This window comes from Podarcis filfolensis, assembly GCF_964270895.1.
Source record: "Podarcis filfolensis genome assembly, chromosome: 18".
In the NCBI taxonomy this organism is placed as follows: Eukaryota; Metazoa; Chordata; class Lepidosauria; order Squamata; family Lacertidae; genus Podarcis; species Podarcis filfolensis.
The window spans coordinates 12028268-12047810 of record NC_139622.1 but is presented as its reverse complement, the minus strand read 5'-3'; the positions used below and the strand labels follow the sequence as shown (position 1 = coordinate 12047810).

At 51.4% G+C, this 19543-nt stretch overlaps 1 protein-coding gene across 1 annotated transcript; it reads left to right on the top strand.

Moving 5' to 3' along the window:
* The first annotated feature begins 24 nt into the window (after positions 1-24).
* NWD1 (NACHT and WD repeat domain containing 1) lies at positions 25-18806 on the top strand. Its single transcript, XM_083594353.1, has 19 exons — positions 25-371; positions 1570-1655; positions 1859-1969; positions 2530-2818; positions 3738-4929; positions 5500-5703; positions 6544-6706; positions 7015-7132; positions 7403-7570; positions 8577-8777; positions 9175-9297; positions 9604-9803; positions 9949-10221; positions 11524-11614; positions 12430-12584; positions 14461-14737; positions 15445-16004; positions 16530-16638; positions 17558-18806. The coding sequence occupies exons 1-19, from the start codon at positions 191-193 to the stop codon at positions 17866-17868; spliced, it is 4812 nt and encodes a 1603-aa protein (XP_083450479.1). The 5' UTR covers positions 25-190; the 3' UTR covers positions 17869-18806.
* Positions 18807-19543: the final 737 nt, after the last annotated feature.

The following is a 19543-nucleotide window of genomic DNA, read 5'->3' as shown; positions in this document are numbered from 1 at the left end:
GCGTTAGGTCCTGCTGGAGGGGGGCTTCTTCTTTTTTGGGGGGGGCCGTCTGCCCAGCCCCCTTGGGCCTGATCCTGCCGCCGTGGCCGCCGCAAGCCTTCTCCATCTCTCTTCCCAGAGGATGCCTCAGGTGTGCCTCACCTGACGATGCCCTGGGGAGAGAGACTTCCCCACCTGCCTCTGGGTTGCCATGGCGACCTGCCTCCCCAGGGGCAGACAGGGCACCTTCCTTGGCACCGGGGCAGGCAGAGAGACTCGGCAGCCAGGCAGGATGAGCCTCTCGCCGCCGGACGAGGACCTCCTCCTCCGGGGAAAGGGGGGCAGCCGGCCCTGCAACCTCGTCCGGGTCTTTGTGAGCTCAGTGCCTTCAGGTGCCCCCCGATGTGCCACAGAGGGTGGGGGGCAGGCAGGCAGGAAGAGGCCTGGCTGTGGGCTGCAGGGCTGGGCTTCGTGGGCCTCATAAGATCAGGGATGGAAGGGAACCCAGCGGTCATCCAGCCCAACCCCGAAATTGCCATGCCAGGATCTCGCCAAAAGCATCCCAGCATTTCGCACAATCATCGGAGAGATGAGAATTTGAGCAGGGGGGTCAAATCGGAGCCAACCAAATTTTAATTTCCCTTCTTTTTTCTTCTCCTCTTTATTCTTCTTCCTTTCTTTTCCCTATTTATAGTTCTGTAATTTTGTGTTTTCCCGTATTTTTTGCATTTCATAACTCACTGTAAGGTATGTGTTGGTGAAGGTAATGCAGAATTCTTTTGTTTTGTTTCTTTATTGTTTGCGCAACCGTATTTTCTTTTGTACATATGTAATATGTATATTTGCAAATAACAAAAACGAAACGAAAAACGAATTGGAGGTGGCTCAGAGGGCAGCGCAGCGGTTAGAGTGTCCTTCGGTCAGGGCCTGCCAAAGAGAGAGAGAGAGATAGTACTTGTAGTTTAATGGTGAATTTTTGGGTCTAATGGGGATGTAAAAGGGTTTGGATTATTATTTTTTAAAAATGGAGGAAATGGTTAACAATAGACAGTGCTTTTTCCCTGGAGGGGGGGCACTGGGTACGCATACCCCTAAACATTTTTGTGAATCTTTGTACTTTCGTCCATTTGCTGCATTTATTTTCCCTGATTCGAACTAGAAAATGGTGGTTTTCTTGAGTCAAAACAAGAGTACCCCTAAATATATATATTTTTTGGGGGGGAAGCAATGACAATAGGACCCTAAAAGTGTGTGTGTGGGGGGGGTTCTTTCGAATGTTTTTATTAGGTATGTTGGAGATCTGCTTGTAAAACTTCAGTTGGGGAAAACCAAATAAATAAATTTATTTTTTAAAAAATTAAAAAAGAGAGAGAGAGAGCAGGGTTCGAATCCTGCTGCTCGGCCGGCGTGAAATTCTCCTTGGGGGTGTGCCCTGTTGTGGGGCTGCCCTCTTGGCTCGGCTTGCCTTGCAGGGTCATTGTGGGGAGAAGCACGTGGGCTGCCTTCGAGGGAAATAAATAAATTTGGGGCCCCTCGCAAGCAGACAGCTAGCAGCTCGAAAGCCCCCCTTCTCCGATTCTTCGGTTACAGACATGGAGGCAGAAAGAGAGGCTCTGATGGAGTCGGCGTACCCCGAAGTCCAGGCCTTTTGCCAGAAACACGGCTTGATGTTCGAGGTGAGGACCCCCCCCCCTCAAAAAAAACAACCCTCCCCTATCTCAGCACAGAGCCAGCTGAACGCGCCTCTTGGAGCAGAAGGGGTATTTCGAACACAGGACCGGGGGGAAAAATATCCATCGTTCTGGCGCACATTTGAAGCACGTTGAGAATCCTGGGAACTACAGTTTGCTAACTCTCCCCTCCGCCGAATCCGGTCCAGGTCATTGATTTGAGATGGGGCGTCCGTGACGTCACAGGCGCTGGCCAAGAGCCCCTCTTTCTGGATGAGATTCGGCGCTGCCAGGAGCTCTCGGTGGGGCCCAGTTTTGTGGTGAGTGCCGGCATCTCCCCCTTAAGGAGGGCTCCCTGGGGCTGCTATGGGGTTGGCAAGGGTTTCTCGCAAGAATCTCTGCCCCCCTGCAGTCGGAGGCGGCTATGCTTCTGAATGCTGGTTGCTGGAGAGAGGGCTCTGGGTTCGAATCCTGATGGGGGGGATTCCCATAACGGACATCTGGCCGGCCGCTGTGGCTTAGATGACCCCCTCTTTGGCAGCTGCAGGGCTCTTCTGAATTTCCTAGGTTTCCTCAATGGAGCCTCCTTGGATAGGAGCAGTCTACCTTAAAAAAGAGGGGGAGCAAGAGTGGGAGGAGGAACCTGGACTTAGATGGGCTCCTCTTGGGCCTGATTCAGCTGCTGTTGCCGCTGGGCTCTTCTGAGTTTCCCAGGGTTCCTCAATGGAGCCTCCCTAGACAGGAGCAGTCTACCTTAGAAAGGGTGGAGAGCCAAAACCGGCAGTCGCTCTCGCCTCCGGCTTGGGGGGCTCGTGAGGGCAGGAGGCTGGGCTTAGATGGGACCCTCTTTGCCCCTCTCTCACCCACCCCCCACCCCCAGGCTCTCCTCGGGAGCCGCTACGGCCCCTGCCCGGCCCCTGCGACCATCGAGGAGGAGGAATTCGAGGCCCTGGCGGCCCAGTTGCGGCAGGAAGAGCCGCAGGCGTTGCAGATGCTGACCCGGCGGTACGTGAAGGACGAGAACGCCGCCCCTCCGGTGTACGCCCTCCAACGTCCCCTGCCCCACGGCGAGGAACAGGGTTTGGTCCTGGCCCTGCGCAGAGCGGCCCGGGAGGCGGAGAGGAAGGGGCTGATTGGCCAGTGTCAGCGACTGCGCTACCACAAATCAGGTGTGTGTCTTTGGCTGGCCCCTCCTCTAATCTGATGCATCGTTTTATTATCACGATTACTAATATATTTAATAAGAGTCATAATCATAGATTATATACAGGGCTTTTTTTTCAGCCAGAACTCAGTTCTGGTAGAGAGCACAAGTGACTTCTGGCACCTCTTTTTAATAATAATAATAATAATAATTTTGTAATTCCACCCGTTCTTTAATTTTATTTTTAATTTTGCAGCACACACACACTCATAAAACTAAACATAGAACTACTAAGACACAACCAAAAAGAAAACACAAAAAAAGAAGAAATACAACTAAAACATTGCTACGTACGGAAACTTATGCAGAACAAATAATCAGCAATATATATAAATGTGTGTGTGTATATATATATATACACACACACCATATTTCGCTTCTCCTCCTCTTCCAATCGACTTCCTTCATCCTCAACACAGTTCTCTTTTCCTTTTTAGCAAGCCTTCTCCTCCTTAATCCGCAATCGCCCCTTTTCCTTTCTGCTTTAAATTTAAGCGCCAGAATACATTTTGCAAGAGTTCATCGAAACAACTCCAAGTATTAATTTGAGGGCCCTGCTTTTCAGGATATATTTTCCGTCTTTTTCCCATTCTGTTTGGGCTGATGGGGCTTTTGTGATTCCAGGTCCGTCCCGGGGAAATCGGGACACTTGTCAGGTATAATAATAATAAATAATAATAATATTTTTTTTTAATTTATATCCCGCCCTCCTCAGCCGAAGCCGCTAACAACAATAAAAGTAACTCGGTTTTCCTAAAATCAAAATCGATTCATTGAAATGCATTCTAAAATCAATTCAGAATCAAATTAATGGCAACCGTTGGGCCAGAGTTCTGCGAGGATGCCTTCTGCCAATTCTCACAGACTCGCCCTCTTTTTTCCAGATACGCACCGGGAAATTGAGGCACGCCTCTTGGGCTCGGGGCCGGAGGACGAAGGGGCCGCGGTTGTCTTCCTCCGAGAAACCGAGACCTCCCCGGACGAGGAGGGCGAGGAAGAGAGCGAGGAAGAGGATGAAGATGCCCACCAGATGCTGGAGGAGCTGAAGGGCACCATCGCCAGCGCCTGCCCCGGTTTGCTCAGGGTCCACCGGGCACCCCGTGCTGCGGCCCCCGGCGCCCTCCGCCAGAAGCCCCAGCCCAAACACCTCAAGGAGCTATGCGACCAGTTTGTGGCCGTCGCCAACTACCAAGCACTCCGGGGCCTGCGGGCACGGGAAGGGCACCCCGGTGGTGGGCGGCTGCTGCAGGAACTCAGCCACCACACCGCCCTGGCCCGGGAGCGTTGCCGCAGCCCGTGCTGGCGACCAGAGCTGGTGGACTCCCTCTGCCAAAGCCTGAGGGACAGTCTGCCACGGTGCCACCCTCCCCTCGTGGTCCACGGGCCGCCCGGCTGCGGCAAGACCGTCCTGCTGTGCCACCTGCAAGGGGCGGCTTGCCAGGCCCTGGGACCCAAGGTGGTGGTGGTTTTCCGGCTGCTGGGGGCATCGCAGCATAGCTGTGGGCGCGACGCCCTCCTTGCCAGCCTCTGCCAGCAGGTTTGCCTGGCGCTGGGGCTGTACCTGCCGGGCACCGGTGACCCTCTCCTGAGCTTCCACCACGCGCTCCTCTTGGCCTCCCGCCAGGCCTCTCAGCCTCTGGTCTTGATCCTCGATGCCACGGAGAATCTGGGCACCGCCTGGCTGCCGGCGGTCTGCCCTCCCGGGGTGCAGCTGGTCGTCTCTGCCCGGGACGAGGGTGGCAGTGGTGGCGCTTTCGGCGGGGACCCCTTCGTGGTGGCCCCTCTCTCCGCCGAGGAGGCTGGCAAGGCTCTGGCCGAGAGCTTGGCATCTGCAGGGCGTACCCTCCAACCAGATCAGTCGGCGCTTTTCTGGCAAAGTTTCTCCAACGGCGGGCAGGCGCTACCGTTGTCCCTCACCGTCACTGAGGCTCGTCAGTGGGCATCGTACGCCCCGCTTTCGGCCCTGGCGGTCCCGCTCACGGCCACAGAGGCCGCGCACCGCCTCTGTGGGCGCATGGAGGAAGCGCACGGCTCCGTGTTGGTGGCGAACGCCCTCAGCTACCTCGCTTGCACCCGGTGAGGACCTGAGTATATGTGCTTATTTTTTTTAGTGTAAATTTGATCAAGGTTTATAGGGGAACGTACGAAACTTCATATCTTTCCTGTTTCTTAACCAAACCAAAACTTTTACATACCGTGTTTTTCGCTCTATAAGACGCACCAGACCACAAGATGCACCTAGTTTTTGGAGGAGGAAAACAAGAAAAAAAATATTCTGAATCTCAGAAGCCAGAACAGCAAGAGGGATCGCTGTGCAGTGAAAGCAGCAATCCCTCTTGCTGTTCTGGCTTCTGGGATAGCTGGGCCGTCTGCATTCGCTCCATAAGACGCACACACATTTCCCCTTACTTTCTAGGAGGGAAAAAGTGAGTCTTACAGAGCAAAAATTTATGGTATATTAAAAAACAAACAGCAACCCTGGAAGGTAGGCGAAACTGGTGTCGGGGAGTTCCTCTGCCTGATTTCCTTCCTTCTAAGTTTTATATAGATTAAACAAGAAACAACAGCCCTGGGAGGGAGGCAAAGCTGGTGTCGGGTAGTTCCTCTGCCTGATTTCCTACTTTTTTGGGGGGGGGGGCTGCGCAGGAACGGCCTCTCCGAAGCAGAGATGAAGGATGTCCTGTCCCTGGACAACGAGGTCCTTTCCGAGGTGTACCGGTCACACCCTCCGCCAGGCAAAGGGGTCCTCCGCCTGCCGCCCTTGCTGTGGTCCCGCCTGCGCCGGGATTTGAACCCGGAGCTGGAGGAGAAGTGGTCCGATGGCTTCGTGCTGATGGGCTTCCTCCACAGGTCAGGGGCCACCCCTCTTCCTCCCCTCCTTTTCGGGGCTGCCAAGGGGTCCGGAGAGAGGGTCCCGGTTCTGCCGCGAAAGGGCAAAGCCCGCAGCTTGAGCACAGCAGGACACCTGCTTGGCATGCAGAACGTTCCAGGTAACATGCTGGGCACCTCCAGGTATGCGGAAGTAGTTTAATGGCGAATTTTGGACACAGCGGAGAGGTAGAAGATTTTGGATTATCTTAAAAGATGCGGGAGGAAATGATTGACAACAAGGGCCCACAAAGGGGAGGGGGAAATCCAGGAGATTCTTTGGAATCTTGTTCTTATGTTATAGGTTACATGTGTGACTGTAAAATTTTGACCTGGAAAAAAAAATTATACTGTATTTTTCGGTGTATAACACGCCCCCATATATAAGACGCCCTCTATTTTGGGGGGGACTCCGAATTGAGAAAATGGGGGGAGATTGTATCCATGTATAAGATGACCCACAATTTTGAAATTTGAAACAAAAAAAACCTAGTCATACACAGAAAAGTACAGTATATATAAAAAGAAACTTGATTGGCGAGAGAGAGAGAACTGTTGTTAAGTGATAGCTAGACAGACAAATGGTCTGGCTGGGGATCAGGCGAATTCCTACGTCCTTCTTTAAATGAGTCCATGAGGACTAGCGCCTTCATTTTACTTTTAGGGGGTTGGGGGACAAAGCTCAGGAGGTGCCGGCTTCGCCCCACCGAATTGCATCTTGAGGTGGGGCTCAGGATGCCCCCTGAGCCCGAAACCCCACTGCCCATCCGAAGCCCCGCGGTCCGAGACTTGGCCTGAGCCGTCCCTCCTTCCTCTGCCCAGGGAGTTTTCCGCCGTGGTGGAGGAGCGCTACCTGTCTCGGCCGGAGGACCGCGTCCGGCGCCACCTGCTCTTGGCCGATTTCTTCCGGGGGACCTGGAGTTGGGGGGCGAAGAAGCCCATTGTGCTGCCCTCGTCCACCAAGCCTGTGAGCGTTGACAGGAAGGTGAAGCTCTGGGGACCCTGAAAGCGCCAGGAGGGCCGGCGGGAGGAGACGCCAGGGCGGGGGGCGCCAGGGGGCTCTCCCTTGCTGGCCAGACGAGGGGGGGTTTCATTTCATTTCATTCTTTTTTGTTCTTTATTTTTTCATTTCATTATTTTTATTCTTTATTTTTCATTTCATTTCATTATTTTTTATTCTTTATTTTTCGTTTCATTTCATTATTTTTTTATTCTTTATTTTTCATTTCGTTTCATAATTTCCTTATTTTTTATTCTTTAAAAAAAGCCCCGTCTTCGTTCCCTCTCACCCAGGTGACGCCGCAGCCATTGTGGTTCTCCAGCCGTCTTCCCAACCGGAGGAAGCTGAGCGAACAGCCGTTCCACTTGCTCCACGGTGGACGGATGGAGGAGCTGCGCCGAGACGTGCTGGGTGAGCGGGAAGAGCTCCTGCGCCTTCGCTGCCCCTCTTTTCCATGGGAGAAACATTGGAGGGGGTGGAATAGGATGTCCCTATTTTCAGGGGAGAAACGCTGGAGGGGGTGGAATAGGACGTCCCTCTTTTCACAGGAGAAACGTTGGAGGGGATGGAACAGGATGTTCCTATTTTCAGGGGAGAAACGTTGGAGGGGATGGAATAGGACGTCCCTCTTTTCACAGGAGAAACGTTGGAGGAAATGTGCTTTCTCTCTCCCTCCAACAGGGAACATGGCCTGGATCTCCTGCAGGGTTGCTTCCTCTGGCGTGCGGATCCTGGCCACGGACTTTGCCCTGTGCCTGACTCACATCTTCTGCCCAGAGCTGCGTTTGGTACGGGACTGCCTCCTCCTGCTCCTGGATCCCAGTGTGGACGATGCTGAGGGCCGTTTAGGTGGGTCTGTTGCTCTTCAACAATTGCCACTTGCTTGACTTTTGAAGGCAAATCCCTTCCTTTTGGCTAAGCCTACTCTGTAGGGTTGCTGTTGCACAGATAAAATGGGGAGGGTGAGAACCAGGGAGCCTGACTTGAGCTGCTCAGAAGATGAGGCGGGTTGAGTGCAAATGCAATAACGAAATAAACGCTGTGTGTGTGTTGTTGCAGGAATTTATGTATAGGTTGGGGGGGTTGCCCTTCCAGCAGATATCATGCACATGCAGCCCACTACCAAAACCAGCACAATCACTTTTGTGACTTGTCCCCACAAAACACTTCATCGCAGTTTCTTCCTATCTATTCAAAGGGCCTCTGCTGCACGATACCAAATGTAAGAATTCACTGATCAATGTCTCTATGTACTGGCTCACTGGGAAAACTTCAGAAATTCATATAGACAGGTGAGCTCAGCTCCTCAGCAGCCCCTCTGCCTGAGGGATCATCCCTGGCCTCCTGATACCTGAGTGCCAGACAGGTAGCCATTCCAGAAATAACAAACCCAGATGAAGACAAAAGGGTGGGATTGACTTGGCTGGGAAACAGAGAAATGTAAAGATCTCTTTTGTTCCATTTGCTGGGTGTTTGGTGGAGGGCAAGGGGAACCATGGGGCAGGGTCCAGGATGCTCAGATTACGGCCACCAGACCTCCCCTTTCATGATGTAACCGTGATGTAGTTTGCGGGTGTGTGTGTGTGTGTGTAACATGGGGATTAGCAGCTAATAAAAGTTTGGGTTCTCTTTTGTTTGGGGCTTCCATCTTGTTCCACCTGGTGGCAGGTGGGAGTCCTGTCTGTCTTCAATCAAGACCAAGCCGACTGGCTGCTGTTTTGCTCTGGGATTCCTGGCTGGTGTCCTTGTTTCTTCGTCCAAGGGAGCCCTCAGATTTCTCCGTTAACAGGGTGCAAATGCAATAACGAAATAAACGCTGTGTGTGTGACCCTCCTCTGTCCCCTCGCCCCTCCAGAACCAAACGTGGTCTACACAGAGATGCTGGCGCGGTTGGAGTTGCTGGTGCCCTCGTACCCGGGCGGTCTGATCGCGGGTCTTTGCCAGCAGTGCAAGAGCTGGCTTGGATCGCGGCCCCATCCGTCCCTCGTCCCTCTCACCGGCTTCCTTGACCCACCAGACGGGCCTCTGCGGAAGACGCTGCCAGGATTCCCCAAAGGTGGGTGTCCGAATTCGCATGGGTGACCCCCACGATATCAGGAGAGCCCCGGTGGGCAGTGGCAGCTGGGTCATCCGAAGCCACAGCTCCCCCAAAGTGGGTCTGTTTTGGGAATACAGCTCCCACCCTCCCTAGCTAGCAGGACCAGAGGTCAGGGATAATGGGAACTGTAGTTTGAAAATAGCCGTAGACCTGAGTTTCGGAAGCCATGGTCTAAGCCCAGCTTCCGGCTCTCCGCCGGGAATTTCACTGCCCACCCTGTGGCAGAGAGTTCCACAGGTTAACCCCCCCAAAGTCCTTCCTTTTCTCCGCCAGCCGAGACCGCTGGACCCACAGCCTGGTGGGTTAGGTGACCCACACCAGAGCTGCCCCTCTGACCTGCCCCCACAATTTCCAGGCACCTCTGTTCTGGAAGCCAGCCCTGACCAGAGGGTGCTGTTGGCTGGCTCCTTGGATGGCTCCATCATCGTGTGGGACACGGAAGATTTCTCGGTGCGCCACGTCCTCCTCGGCCACTCGGGTGAGGATCAGAAGGGAAGGGTGCTTTTGCAAGGCAGCCTGGCGCCAGGCCGCCTCTTGCTTGCAAGGGGGGCAGAGGGCGCGCAGTGCCAAGCAGCTGCGATTAACAGTGAATTTTAATCGGGGCGCACTGAGGTCCAGCTCCGAGAGCCTTCTGGTGGTTCCCTCCCTGCGAGAAGCAAAATTACAGGAAACCAGGCAGAGGGCCTTCTCGGTGGTGGCACCCTCTCCCATCAGATGTCAAGGAAATAAACAACTCTCTGACTTTTATAATTAATAATAATAATCTCCCCCCGATTCCTTGCAGCTGAAGTGAGGTGCCTGAGGGTCTTCGCCAGGGGTACCCGCGCCGTTTCGGTCTCCCAGGATCGAACCCTGCGACTCTGGAGCCTGGAGTCTGGCAGGGAGGAAGCCGTGGTATCCGCTGTCCCTGCAGGGGATCAGGAATGGTGTCAACTCAGTGTGGACGACAAGCACCAAATTGTGTACTGGGTATCTGGCTCAGAGGTGTGTGGACTGGCATTATAATCCTGGACTGTCCCTAGAAAACAGGGGCACTCGGAGAGTTTGAATTATTCTGCAATTCCACTGTGTTGCACAATGGGAAATGCCCTGCAAGAGAGTCTCAACAGACCCTCTCTCTTTCCCGCAGGTGGAGGCCTGGCACCTGGGCACAGCGGCCCCCGCTTTCCGGATCCTGGCTGAGCCCCCGGGTGGCTGGCTGTGCGCTGCCGTCTTCGTGCCGCGGCTGGTGGTGGCGACAGTGTCGGGGGGCTGCGTCCGCCTGTGGGACAGTCTCAGCGGGCAGCTCCTCTCCAGGCAGCAGCTGGGGGGGCTGCCAGAGAATGCAGCCCCCACCTGCGGCGCTTTGCTCCGGAAAATGGGCAGGATGGTGTCTGGATTCAGCGGCGGCTCCCTCCTGATGGTGCCCGCTCTGGGGCAGGGGTTGTGGGCGGAGGGGCTGGGGCAACACAGCCGGAGTTTGGGGGAAAATAAGAAAACTACAAAAAATAAAATTCTGATTACAGTGGCCCCTTGGTTCTCGAACCCAGAATTTCCCTATTTTGCCGCCCTCCCAGTGGCGCTGAGCTCAGAAAGGAGGATGCGCAGGGAATCTCAATTGATTTAAAAAGGGATTCCAATTCATATATAGCGGCACCTTGGTTTCTCAAACGTATGAACATTTGTTTATCTTTTGATAACAATAAAAGCAGACAGATTTGTTTTAATCTGGTATATGTGGATACAACGATGTAAATATTGATGAGTGTCCACAAAAATAGCCGTATTTCTCTTAATCTGGTATGTACTGATCCTCATTAATGTTGATAACTACAGTGGTACCTTGGTTCTCAAACTGAATCCGTTCCGGAAGTCCCGTTCCAAAACCGAAGCGTTCCAAAACCAAGACAGCGCTTTCCCATAGAAAGGAATGCATATTCCCTTCTATCTCTTTTTCTATAATATGGGCATATTCCAACTGCAATAGCTTTATTTCTTGTTTTAATATCTCATCTCCCATTTCCCCCCCCTATACAACTGTTTTTCTTTCTTTTTAATTTCTTCTAATAAGTCTATATTTTTCTTCTCTCTCTTTTTCCTTCTATTTGAGTTCTGTTGTATAAAGTAACCTCTGGCCACTGCCTTGCTAGCGTCCCAAACAACTTGGATATCCACACCCTGATTGCAGTTTAGATCAAAATATTCTTTCGTTAATTCTTTAGCTCCTTGCAGTATTTTTTTCATCATTAAGTAACGCTACATTCATCCTCCATCTCCTGGACTCTCTTTCCCCCTTTCCCCTTAATATTAATACAAGTGGATTGTGGTCTGAAATTGTTCTAGGTTGCAAAGGGGATTAACCCGTTCCAGACTTTTAAAAACAACCCCTAAGAGTCCATAGCTGTCAACTTTCCCCTTTTCTTGCGAGGAATCCTATTCGGAATAAGGGAACTTCTCTTTAAAAAAAAGGAAAACGTTGACAGCTATGCCTAAGATAGCCATTTAACAGTGAATTTTGCTATGCAACGAGGCCATTGATCCGTAAAACGAAAGCAAGAATAAAGAGGAGCTGGTTTAAATAGGTCTCCTGCGGAGTCAGGGCAATTGGCCCATCCTGATCAAGGGTATTTGTCTGCACTGGCTGGCAGCAGCGGCCAGTGAATGCGTGTTAGGGGGCTGGGGGGACTCCAAGCCTGCCGCTCTGAGGCCGCCTTCCTCCCCATAGGTCTCCTCGGAGGGAAATGGCCTCCTGGAGAAGCTCCCAGAGAAGATCTGCTTCGTGGCGCTTTCGGAAGACGAGTCTCTTCTCGCCGCAGGTTTGTCTCCTTGAGATCCTGCCTCCCCAGGCAGCGGGCTGTTTTTCGGGATATAGGGGCAGGACCCCAATGTTAGGCGCACCTTCAAATTCACACAACACTTCCCAATCCTTGCTTTCCCGAAGAAACAGACTGCAAAATTCACCCTTTTCTGAATCTTGCGTCGCGGCTCACCCCTCACGCGCAAAGGTACAGACTGAGGTGGAGCATGCATAAAAACGCAGATAACACGCCAAAAGGCATTCTGCGGGGAGGGGGAACGACCTTGCAAAAATGAGGCAAAATGAAAGACGAATGAGGGGGAATTCGTGTTAAAGTAGTGACGAATTTTCACGGCGACTCGCCATGAAAAAGTGCAAATTGTCCATCAAAAAATTTTTTTATTTGATGGACATGATGTTGTATAAATTTTTGGTTCTTTTTTTTTTCATTTCTTTTTTCCTTTTTTTGTCTTTTCAATTTTTTTCTTGATTTTACGTCGTGATGATCTTTTCTTTTTGTATTTAACTTTCTTATACTTACCTTCATCGTATGTTTGTATTTTAAAACAATAAAGATTTATTTTTAGAAAGGGGGGAGGGGAGAAAAAGTGGAAACTGATGGGGAAATAACTGAGTGCTGGGACCTTATTCTTGTTGGTCGCTCACAGAGCAAGAGCAGGGACTGGGTAATGTTAGGAGCCACCCGCCTGCGAGGAGCCTTTTGCACGTGCTCAGAAGCACTCTGTCCCTTCTGGCACTTCCCCCATGACCAGAGCCTTGCTTCCCAACGGAGGCCGAACCCTCGTTCAAACCAAGCTCTGCCTTGCCTTCCAGGCTTTGGGTGCCGAGTGCGAATCTTCCGGCCTGACCCGACAGGCTTCCACCAAGTCCTGAACTCCGATTTGCTGCACGGTGAGGAAGTCTGTGCGGCTGCCATCACTGCCGACAACACCACCGTGTTCACGAGCTCTCGGAGCGAGTGCATCTGGGTAAGGCTCTCCTTCCATTGAGGTTTTTAAGCAGAGGTTGGGTGGGCATCTGTCAGGGGTGCTTTGGCCAATATTCCTGCATTGCAGGGGCTGGTCTAGATGACCGCTGGGGGACCTTTCCAAATCTACGATTCTATGATTTTACACACATTTGAACTGCTTCTATACATTTTCGCAATTTGACTAAGTGTCAGATACTAGCGATACATCATTTTTGTATAATTTTCTTTACAGCAGGCTGTAAACTTCAAGTTCTCTTTCCATAACTTTTCCCATGATGAAAACTGTATATCATGGGTAGGCAAACTAAGGCCCAGGGGCAGATCCAGCCCTATCGCTTTCTCAATCCGGCCCACGGACAGTCCGGGAACCAGCATGTTTTTACATGAGTAGAATGAGTCCTTTTATTTAAAATACATCTCTGGGTTATTTGTGGGGCCTGCCTGGTGTTTTTACATGAATAGAACGTGTGCTTTTATTTAAAATGCATCTCTTGTGGGGCTAAGGACTTTGTTCATTCCCCCCCCCAAAAGATAGTCTGGCCCCCCACAAGGGGACAGTGGACCGGCCCCAGGCGGAAAAGGTCTGCTGACCCCTGTATACATTATATCCAAAATCTCTTGCAGAGTCAGGGCAATTGATTCAACTTCTTCATCTTTAGCAAACCAGAGACCCTTCATCTCAGGAGCATTTACTTCCGGGTTTCCGGGAGCCGAAACGTTCCAAAACGGAGCCGTACGAGAACCTGTAGCACCCTGCTTGTGGTTAACGCTTAGCTGGAATGAAATATTCAACGCAGCAATAGAGAAATTAAAATAATAATTTATTTGTCAGACAAATAAATGTGAGGCACAGTGGTATATGGTTACCAAGCTCTGGCCTGGCCTCCTGCCATTATGGCCAGCACTTATATTCCCTCAGCCCAGCCCCCTTGCTCCTCCTTTGGCTGCCTCTGTCCAATCAGCCTGGTTAAAATTCCTATTGGCTGTTCGCTAGAACCAATCATAAAAGATACACCCATTTCCTATTGCCTTTTATGGGAGACAAAGAGCTATATTTCCTTCTATTTATAATTGGCAAACAGCCATTAACCTCTACAAGGCACCTTAATTACCAGATAACCTTTTGCCCTAGACTAGGCGCCTTAACTAACATTTCATCTTTCCACACATTATCAATGAAAGATCTCCTTCTTTGGAGGTCATTAAGCAGAGGCCTGACAACCATATGTCAGGAGTGCTCCGATGGCGTCTCTCTGTCTGGCAGGGGTCCGGACCCAATGGCCCTCGTGGTCTATTCCAACTTCTTCTATGATTCTATAATTTCTTACTTTCTAAATCCTTTGCATAATCACATTTAAGCCAATATATTTACATACATAACATATATAGATTTTTAGAAGCAAAGATCTTGTCTTAAGTAAAAAAAAGGAACTTAGTAAAAGCTAAGTTCTATAAGTTTTCTAAATTCCCTGAAGCTTCAAAGCAGCTCCAGAGAGAGAGAGAGGCCTCTTCCCCAGCCAGCCGCTGCTTGCATTAGCTCTTGCTTTTTTAACCTTAGGAAGATGTGGCTCAAGTTTAATGGGAGGCACAGTGTTTTTGCAACCTTGATTGATTGTATTCTATAATTTGTATGGTCAGTGTGACCTTTTGCTCCCAGCCTGTTTTATGACCGCAATAAACCAAAGGGGCCTCTGACAAAGACCTTGCCTGCGACAAAGACCTTGCCTGCTGGTTTCCCATCTCGAAAGAAACATGTGAATTTAAGCTCATTTTTGGAATACAGGAATCTGATCAAAATATAAGCCTTGATTAAAAATGCAGGCTATGATCAGATGCCTCAAACCGAGGTTTGACTGTACCGCTCTTCTCCCCAGGTGTGGCGTCTGGGCCAGGAGGGCTGGCTGAGGGATGTTTGGGGGGACCAAGGCCAACCCGCCACTCACCTGGCCCTCTGTGGCTCCCTGCTGATGTCCGCCTCTTCCCACGCACCTTACCTCCGGGTCTGGGACCCCGGCGATGACCCCGGGCGCAAACCCTTGCCGCCTTGCATGGCTGGCGCGAAGTGCGTGGGGCTCTCTGGTGGCGGAAAATACGTCTGCTTCCCCCGGTCCCTCGAGAGCTGCGAACTGGTCCTTTGGGACGTGGAGGAAGGCAAGTTTATTTATTTATTTCGTATATGATTTTTATCAATGTCTTTTTTGACACAGTATTTCCAGCATTCCAATAACAAACAAATACTGTATACTGAAATGGCAGAATTGATTTTGAAATTAAGGGAAAGAGATGACAATGAAGGTAAAGAAGAATGGTAGGACTTTATTGTATATACACAGAAGCAATGTACACAGGTTAATACATTAGCAGGATTTTGAAAAATACTTGTAAAGGCATTATGACTGGGCAAGAAGTTTAATTTAAAATGGACATGAGGTATGATGATAAACAATGGAACCGGGGAAGGGAATGGGGGGGAGTCAACTCTGTTTTTTCTGTGTTTGAATATGTATTGATGTTTTTATTTTTTGTTGTTTTTGGAAAATTAATAAAATACAGTGGACGCTTGGTTTGCGAACGTGATCCGTGAGGGATGCACTTTCGCAACCCACAGTGTTCACAACCTGCAGCAGCTTGTCTGCACACACGCTGGTTGCGATTCGGTGCTTCTGCGCATGTACAAAGCGCAATTTAGCGCTTCTGCACATGCATGACCGCCAAAACCCCGAAGTATCCCCATTCCAGTACTTCCGGGTTTCGGCGGTCCGTAACCTGAAAGAAATGCAACCTGAAGCATCTGTAACCCGAGGTATGACTGTAAAATAATATTTTTAAAATAGAAAAACCCACCTGTGCCTCTGCAGGAGAGGAGCGCGAGACACTGGACACCTCGGCCACCGTGCGGTGCCTGGAAGTGGCCCCCCAGAGGAATCTCACCTTTGTGGGGCTGGCGTCTGGGACGGTGCTGGTCTTCCCCTTGGACTCGCCGCAGGACGTCGGGTGCATCCCTCCGGCAGAGAACCGGAAGCCCGTCTGCGCCCTGGCCTTGGCCCGGAGCGAGGAGCAAGTGGCCGTGGCTTGCAAGGATCTGGTGCAGGTCTTGGACGTGGGCTGGGGGGATCCGGGGCCCCTGATCGACCAGCCGGCCTTCTCCTTCTACACCCAGATCCCGGGCGCCGACATCTCCTGCGTGGCCCTGCTGGGCGGGTACCGGGTGCTCTACGGTATGACTGGTGGGCAGCTGTTCCTCTACCACTGCCCCCGGGGCCAGGTGTTCGCCCTGGAAGCGCATGGAAGCAGTGGGGTCACCTGCTTGCAGACCAGCCATGGGGAGGCCTGGGCGCTCAGCGGGGCGGCCGACTCTTTGCAGTGCCTCTGGGACGTGGATCGGTGCCGCTGGGAGCATCAGATGTCTTTCCGAAAGGTGTGTATCCCCTCCGGATCTTGCCCTGCACCGTCCCAATAATGTTGTTGTTGTTGAGTCGTTTAGTCGTGTCCGCCTCTTCATGACCCCCTGGACCAGAGCACGCCAGGCCCTCCTGTCTTCCACTGCCTCCCCCAGTTTGGTCAAACTCATGAGCGAGCACTCAGGGCTGATTTCCTTCAGAATGGAGAGGTTTGATCTTCTTGCAGTCCATGGGACTCTCAAGAGTCTCCTCCAGCACCAGAATTCAAAAGCATCCATTATTCGGCAATCAGCCTTCTTTGTGGTCCAGCTCTCACTTCCCAAGAATGGCCATCGCCTAATCAGGGGTCAGCAACCTTTTTCAGCAGGGGGCCGCTCCGCTGTCCCTCAGACCTTGTAGGGGGCCAGACTATATTTTTATTTTGGAGGGAGAAAATGTACGAATTCCTATGCCCCACAAATAAACCGGAGAGGCATTTGAAATAAAAGCACACATTCTACTCTCTCTCAAAACGCCTTACCATGCCTGTTCTTCGTTCCCAGGAAGATTCCTTCGCGCAAGGTGTGCTCTGCGCCTGCTTCTCGATGGATGACCGGCTGCTTTTCACGGCCTCCCTCGATCAGTGCGTGACGGTGTGGGACGTCTCGTGTGGTGAGCGAGCCCCCCCGGCCATCTTTGAACGGCTTGCAACAGTGGCTTCCCCCGTTGAGTCTCTAGCTGTTTTTGGACTACAATAGCCAGCAGGACCAGTGGTTGGGGATACAGTGGACGCCTGGGTTGTGAACATGATCCGTACGGGATGCACACCCGCAACTCGCAGCGCCGCATCTGCACATGCGCGGGTTGTGATTTGGCGTGTCTGCACATGTGCAAAGCACTATTTAGTGTTTCTGCGCATGCGTGAGCGCCGAAACCTGGAAGTAACCCATTCCAGTACTTCCGGGTTTCAGTGTGAAAACACACGACCTGAAGCTTCTGTAAGCTGCGGTATGACTGTATTATTATTATTATTATTATTATTAATTGAATTTATATACTGTCCTATACCCAGGGACACGGGTGGCGCTGTGGGTTAAACCACAGAGCCTAGGACTTGCTGATCAGATGGTCGGCGGTTCGAATCCCCGTGACGGGGTCCCTGCACCTGCCAACCTAGCAGTTCGAAAGCACACCAGTGCAAGTAGATAAATAGGTACCACTCCGGCGGGAAGGTAAACGGCGTTTCCGTGCGCTGCTCTGGTTCGCCAGAAGCGGCTTTGTCCTGCTGGCCACGTGACCCGGAAGCTGTACGCCGGCTCCCTCGGCCAGTAAAGCGAGATGAGCACCGCAACCCCAGAGTCGGCCACGACTGGACCTAATGGTCAGGCGCCCCTTTACCTATACCCAGGGGTCTCAAGGTGGTTCACAGAATAAATGAATGGGAACTGTGGGGTGATGGGAATTGCGGTCCGGAAATGGCCAGGGACCCAAGTTCGAGAAACCCTAGGTAGGCAATACTGAGCTAACTTGAGATGAGGCAAACTTCCTATGCATGAGGGACATTTCACAGTATGTTTCTTGGCACCACTAGGGGCCCTGTTGGCCGTCCAGCTTGTGCACGCGAGGGTGACCAGGATCATGCCAACACCGGACGGCTTCGTGGCGGCGACAAAACTCGGCTACCTCATCCGGGAGAGGTTCCTCCGCCCGCCGTCCACCAGTTCTCGCTACGACCCGCTGGGCGGCATCAGAGCTACGTGCAGAGTGATGTCTCGGAGGACCGGCGGAGAGGAGGATGAGGATGTCGCCGGCGGGCAGCTGGCACGCCGGGGGGACCACGCAACCCAGGCCGGGCACAGCCACCTCCACAACAAGCTTTCGCAGATTTGCAGGATTGGGTAAGGGGCAGGGCTATATTATCACAGGAGACCAATTCTGGCCCCATTGCACTGGCCCCTGGTTCATTTCTGGGCCCAGGAAACTCAAATGCTTGTTTACAAAGCCATTGTACTTCCAACCTTACTGTATGCTTGTGAAACATGGACCACTTATAAACGCCACCTCCAACTCCTCAGAAGATTCCATCAACGGTGTCTCTGAAAAATTTTACACATCACCTGGGAAGACAGGCGAACTAATGCCAGTGTCCTGGAAGAAGCAAAGATCGCCAGTGTTGAAGCAATGATTCTTCAACATCAACTTCGCTGGACTGGTCATGTTGTGCGGATGCCTGATGATCGTCTTCCAAAACAACTGCTCTATTCCGAACTTAAAAACGGAAAGCGTAATGCTGGTGGTTAACAAAAGAGGTTCAAAGACTGTCTCAAGGCAAATCTTTAAAAATATAGTATAAACACCGACAACTGGGAAACGCTGGCCTGTGAGCGCTCCAGTTAGAGAACAGCCCTCACCAAAGGTGTTGTGGGCTTTGGAGACACTCGAACTCAGGACGCAAGGGAGAAACGTGCTAAGAGGAAGGCACGCTTGGCAAACCCTCACCGGGTTGACTTCCTTCCCCCTCTTTCTGCGGTTCCTCAAATTTATTTTTAATATCTTCTGCATTTCCAAATTAACTTAATATGCTCATTTACTCATCCACCTTATATATACTGTTATGAAACTGCAGGTTATTACAACTATCCTGCCAATGTTCTTATCTGTTTACAATTTATCTGTAAATATCCAATAAACCATTTCCATTCTTTTATAAAAAGTTTGTTAACTTTAGTTCTTATTCCTCTGGTAAGTTTCGCCCTTTCTGGGTATTCCATAAGTTTTTGTATCCATTATTCCTTTGCTGGGACTTCTGCCTCTTTCCATTTTGGGGCCAGTAACATTCTTGTCGCATACATTAATAAATTTCAATACAAGTTAGGTAGTTCTGTTCTTATAATTCTCAAAATAATTTCCCTACCTCTGAGACCCCTCTACCCTTTTCATAGCACTGTGGCCCCTCTATCCCTTTCCTACCTCTGATGCCCCTCTACCCTTTTCATAGCTCTGTGGCCCCTCTACTCCTATTGTACCTCTGAGACCCCTCTACCCTTTTCCTAGCTCGGTGGCCCCTCTATCCCTTTCCTACCTCTGATGCCCCTCTACCCTTTTCATAGCTCTGTGGCCCCCACTACTCCTTTGCTACCTCTGAGATCCCTCTACACTTTTCATAGCTCTGTGGCCCCTCTATGTTCTACCTCTGAGACCCTTCTACCCTTTTCATAGCTCTGTGGCCCCTCTACTCCTATTGTACCTCTGAGACCCCTCTACCCTTTTCCTAGCTCGGTGGCCCCTCAACGTTCTACCTCTGAGACCCCTCTACCCTTTTCATAGCTCTGTGGCCCCTCTTCCCCCAATTCTACCTCTGATACCCCTCTACCCTTTTCATAGCTCTGTGGCCCCTCTGCCCCTTTCCTACCTCTGAGACCCCTCTACCCTTTTCATAGCTCTGTGGTCCCTTTACCCCCAATTCTACCTCTGAGACCCCTCTACCCTTTTCATAGCTCTGTGGCCCCTTTCCTACCTCTGAGACCCCTCTACCCTTTTCATAGCTCTGTGGTCCCTTTACCCCCAATTCTACCTC

What these genes read in the sequence shown, in the direction of transcription:
- NWD1 (XM_083594353.1), top strand. Translation starts at nt 191, where the DNA reads ATGGCGACCTGCCTCCCCAGGGGCAGACAGGGCACCTTCCTTGGCACC. An exon ending in TGTGAGCTCAGTGCCTTCAG is followed by an intron (nt 372 to 1,569) that starts GTGCCCCCCGAT and finishes CTTCGGTTACAG; the next exon opens with ACATGGAGGCAGAAAGAGAG. An exon ending in GGTGTGGGACGTCTCGTGTG is followed by an intron (nt 16,639 to 17,557) that starts GTGAGCGAGCCC and finishes TGGCACCACTAG; the next exon opens with GGGCCCTGTTGGCCGTCCAG.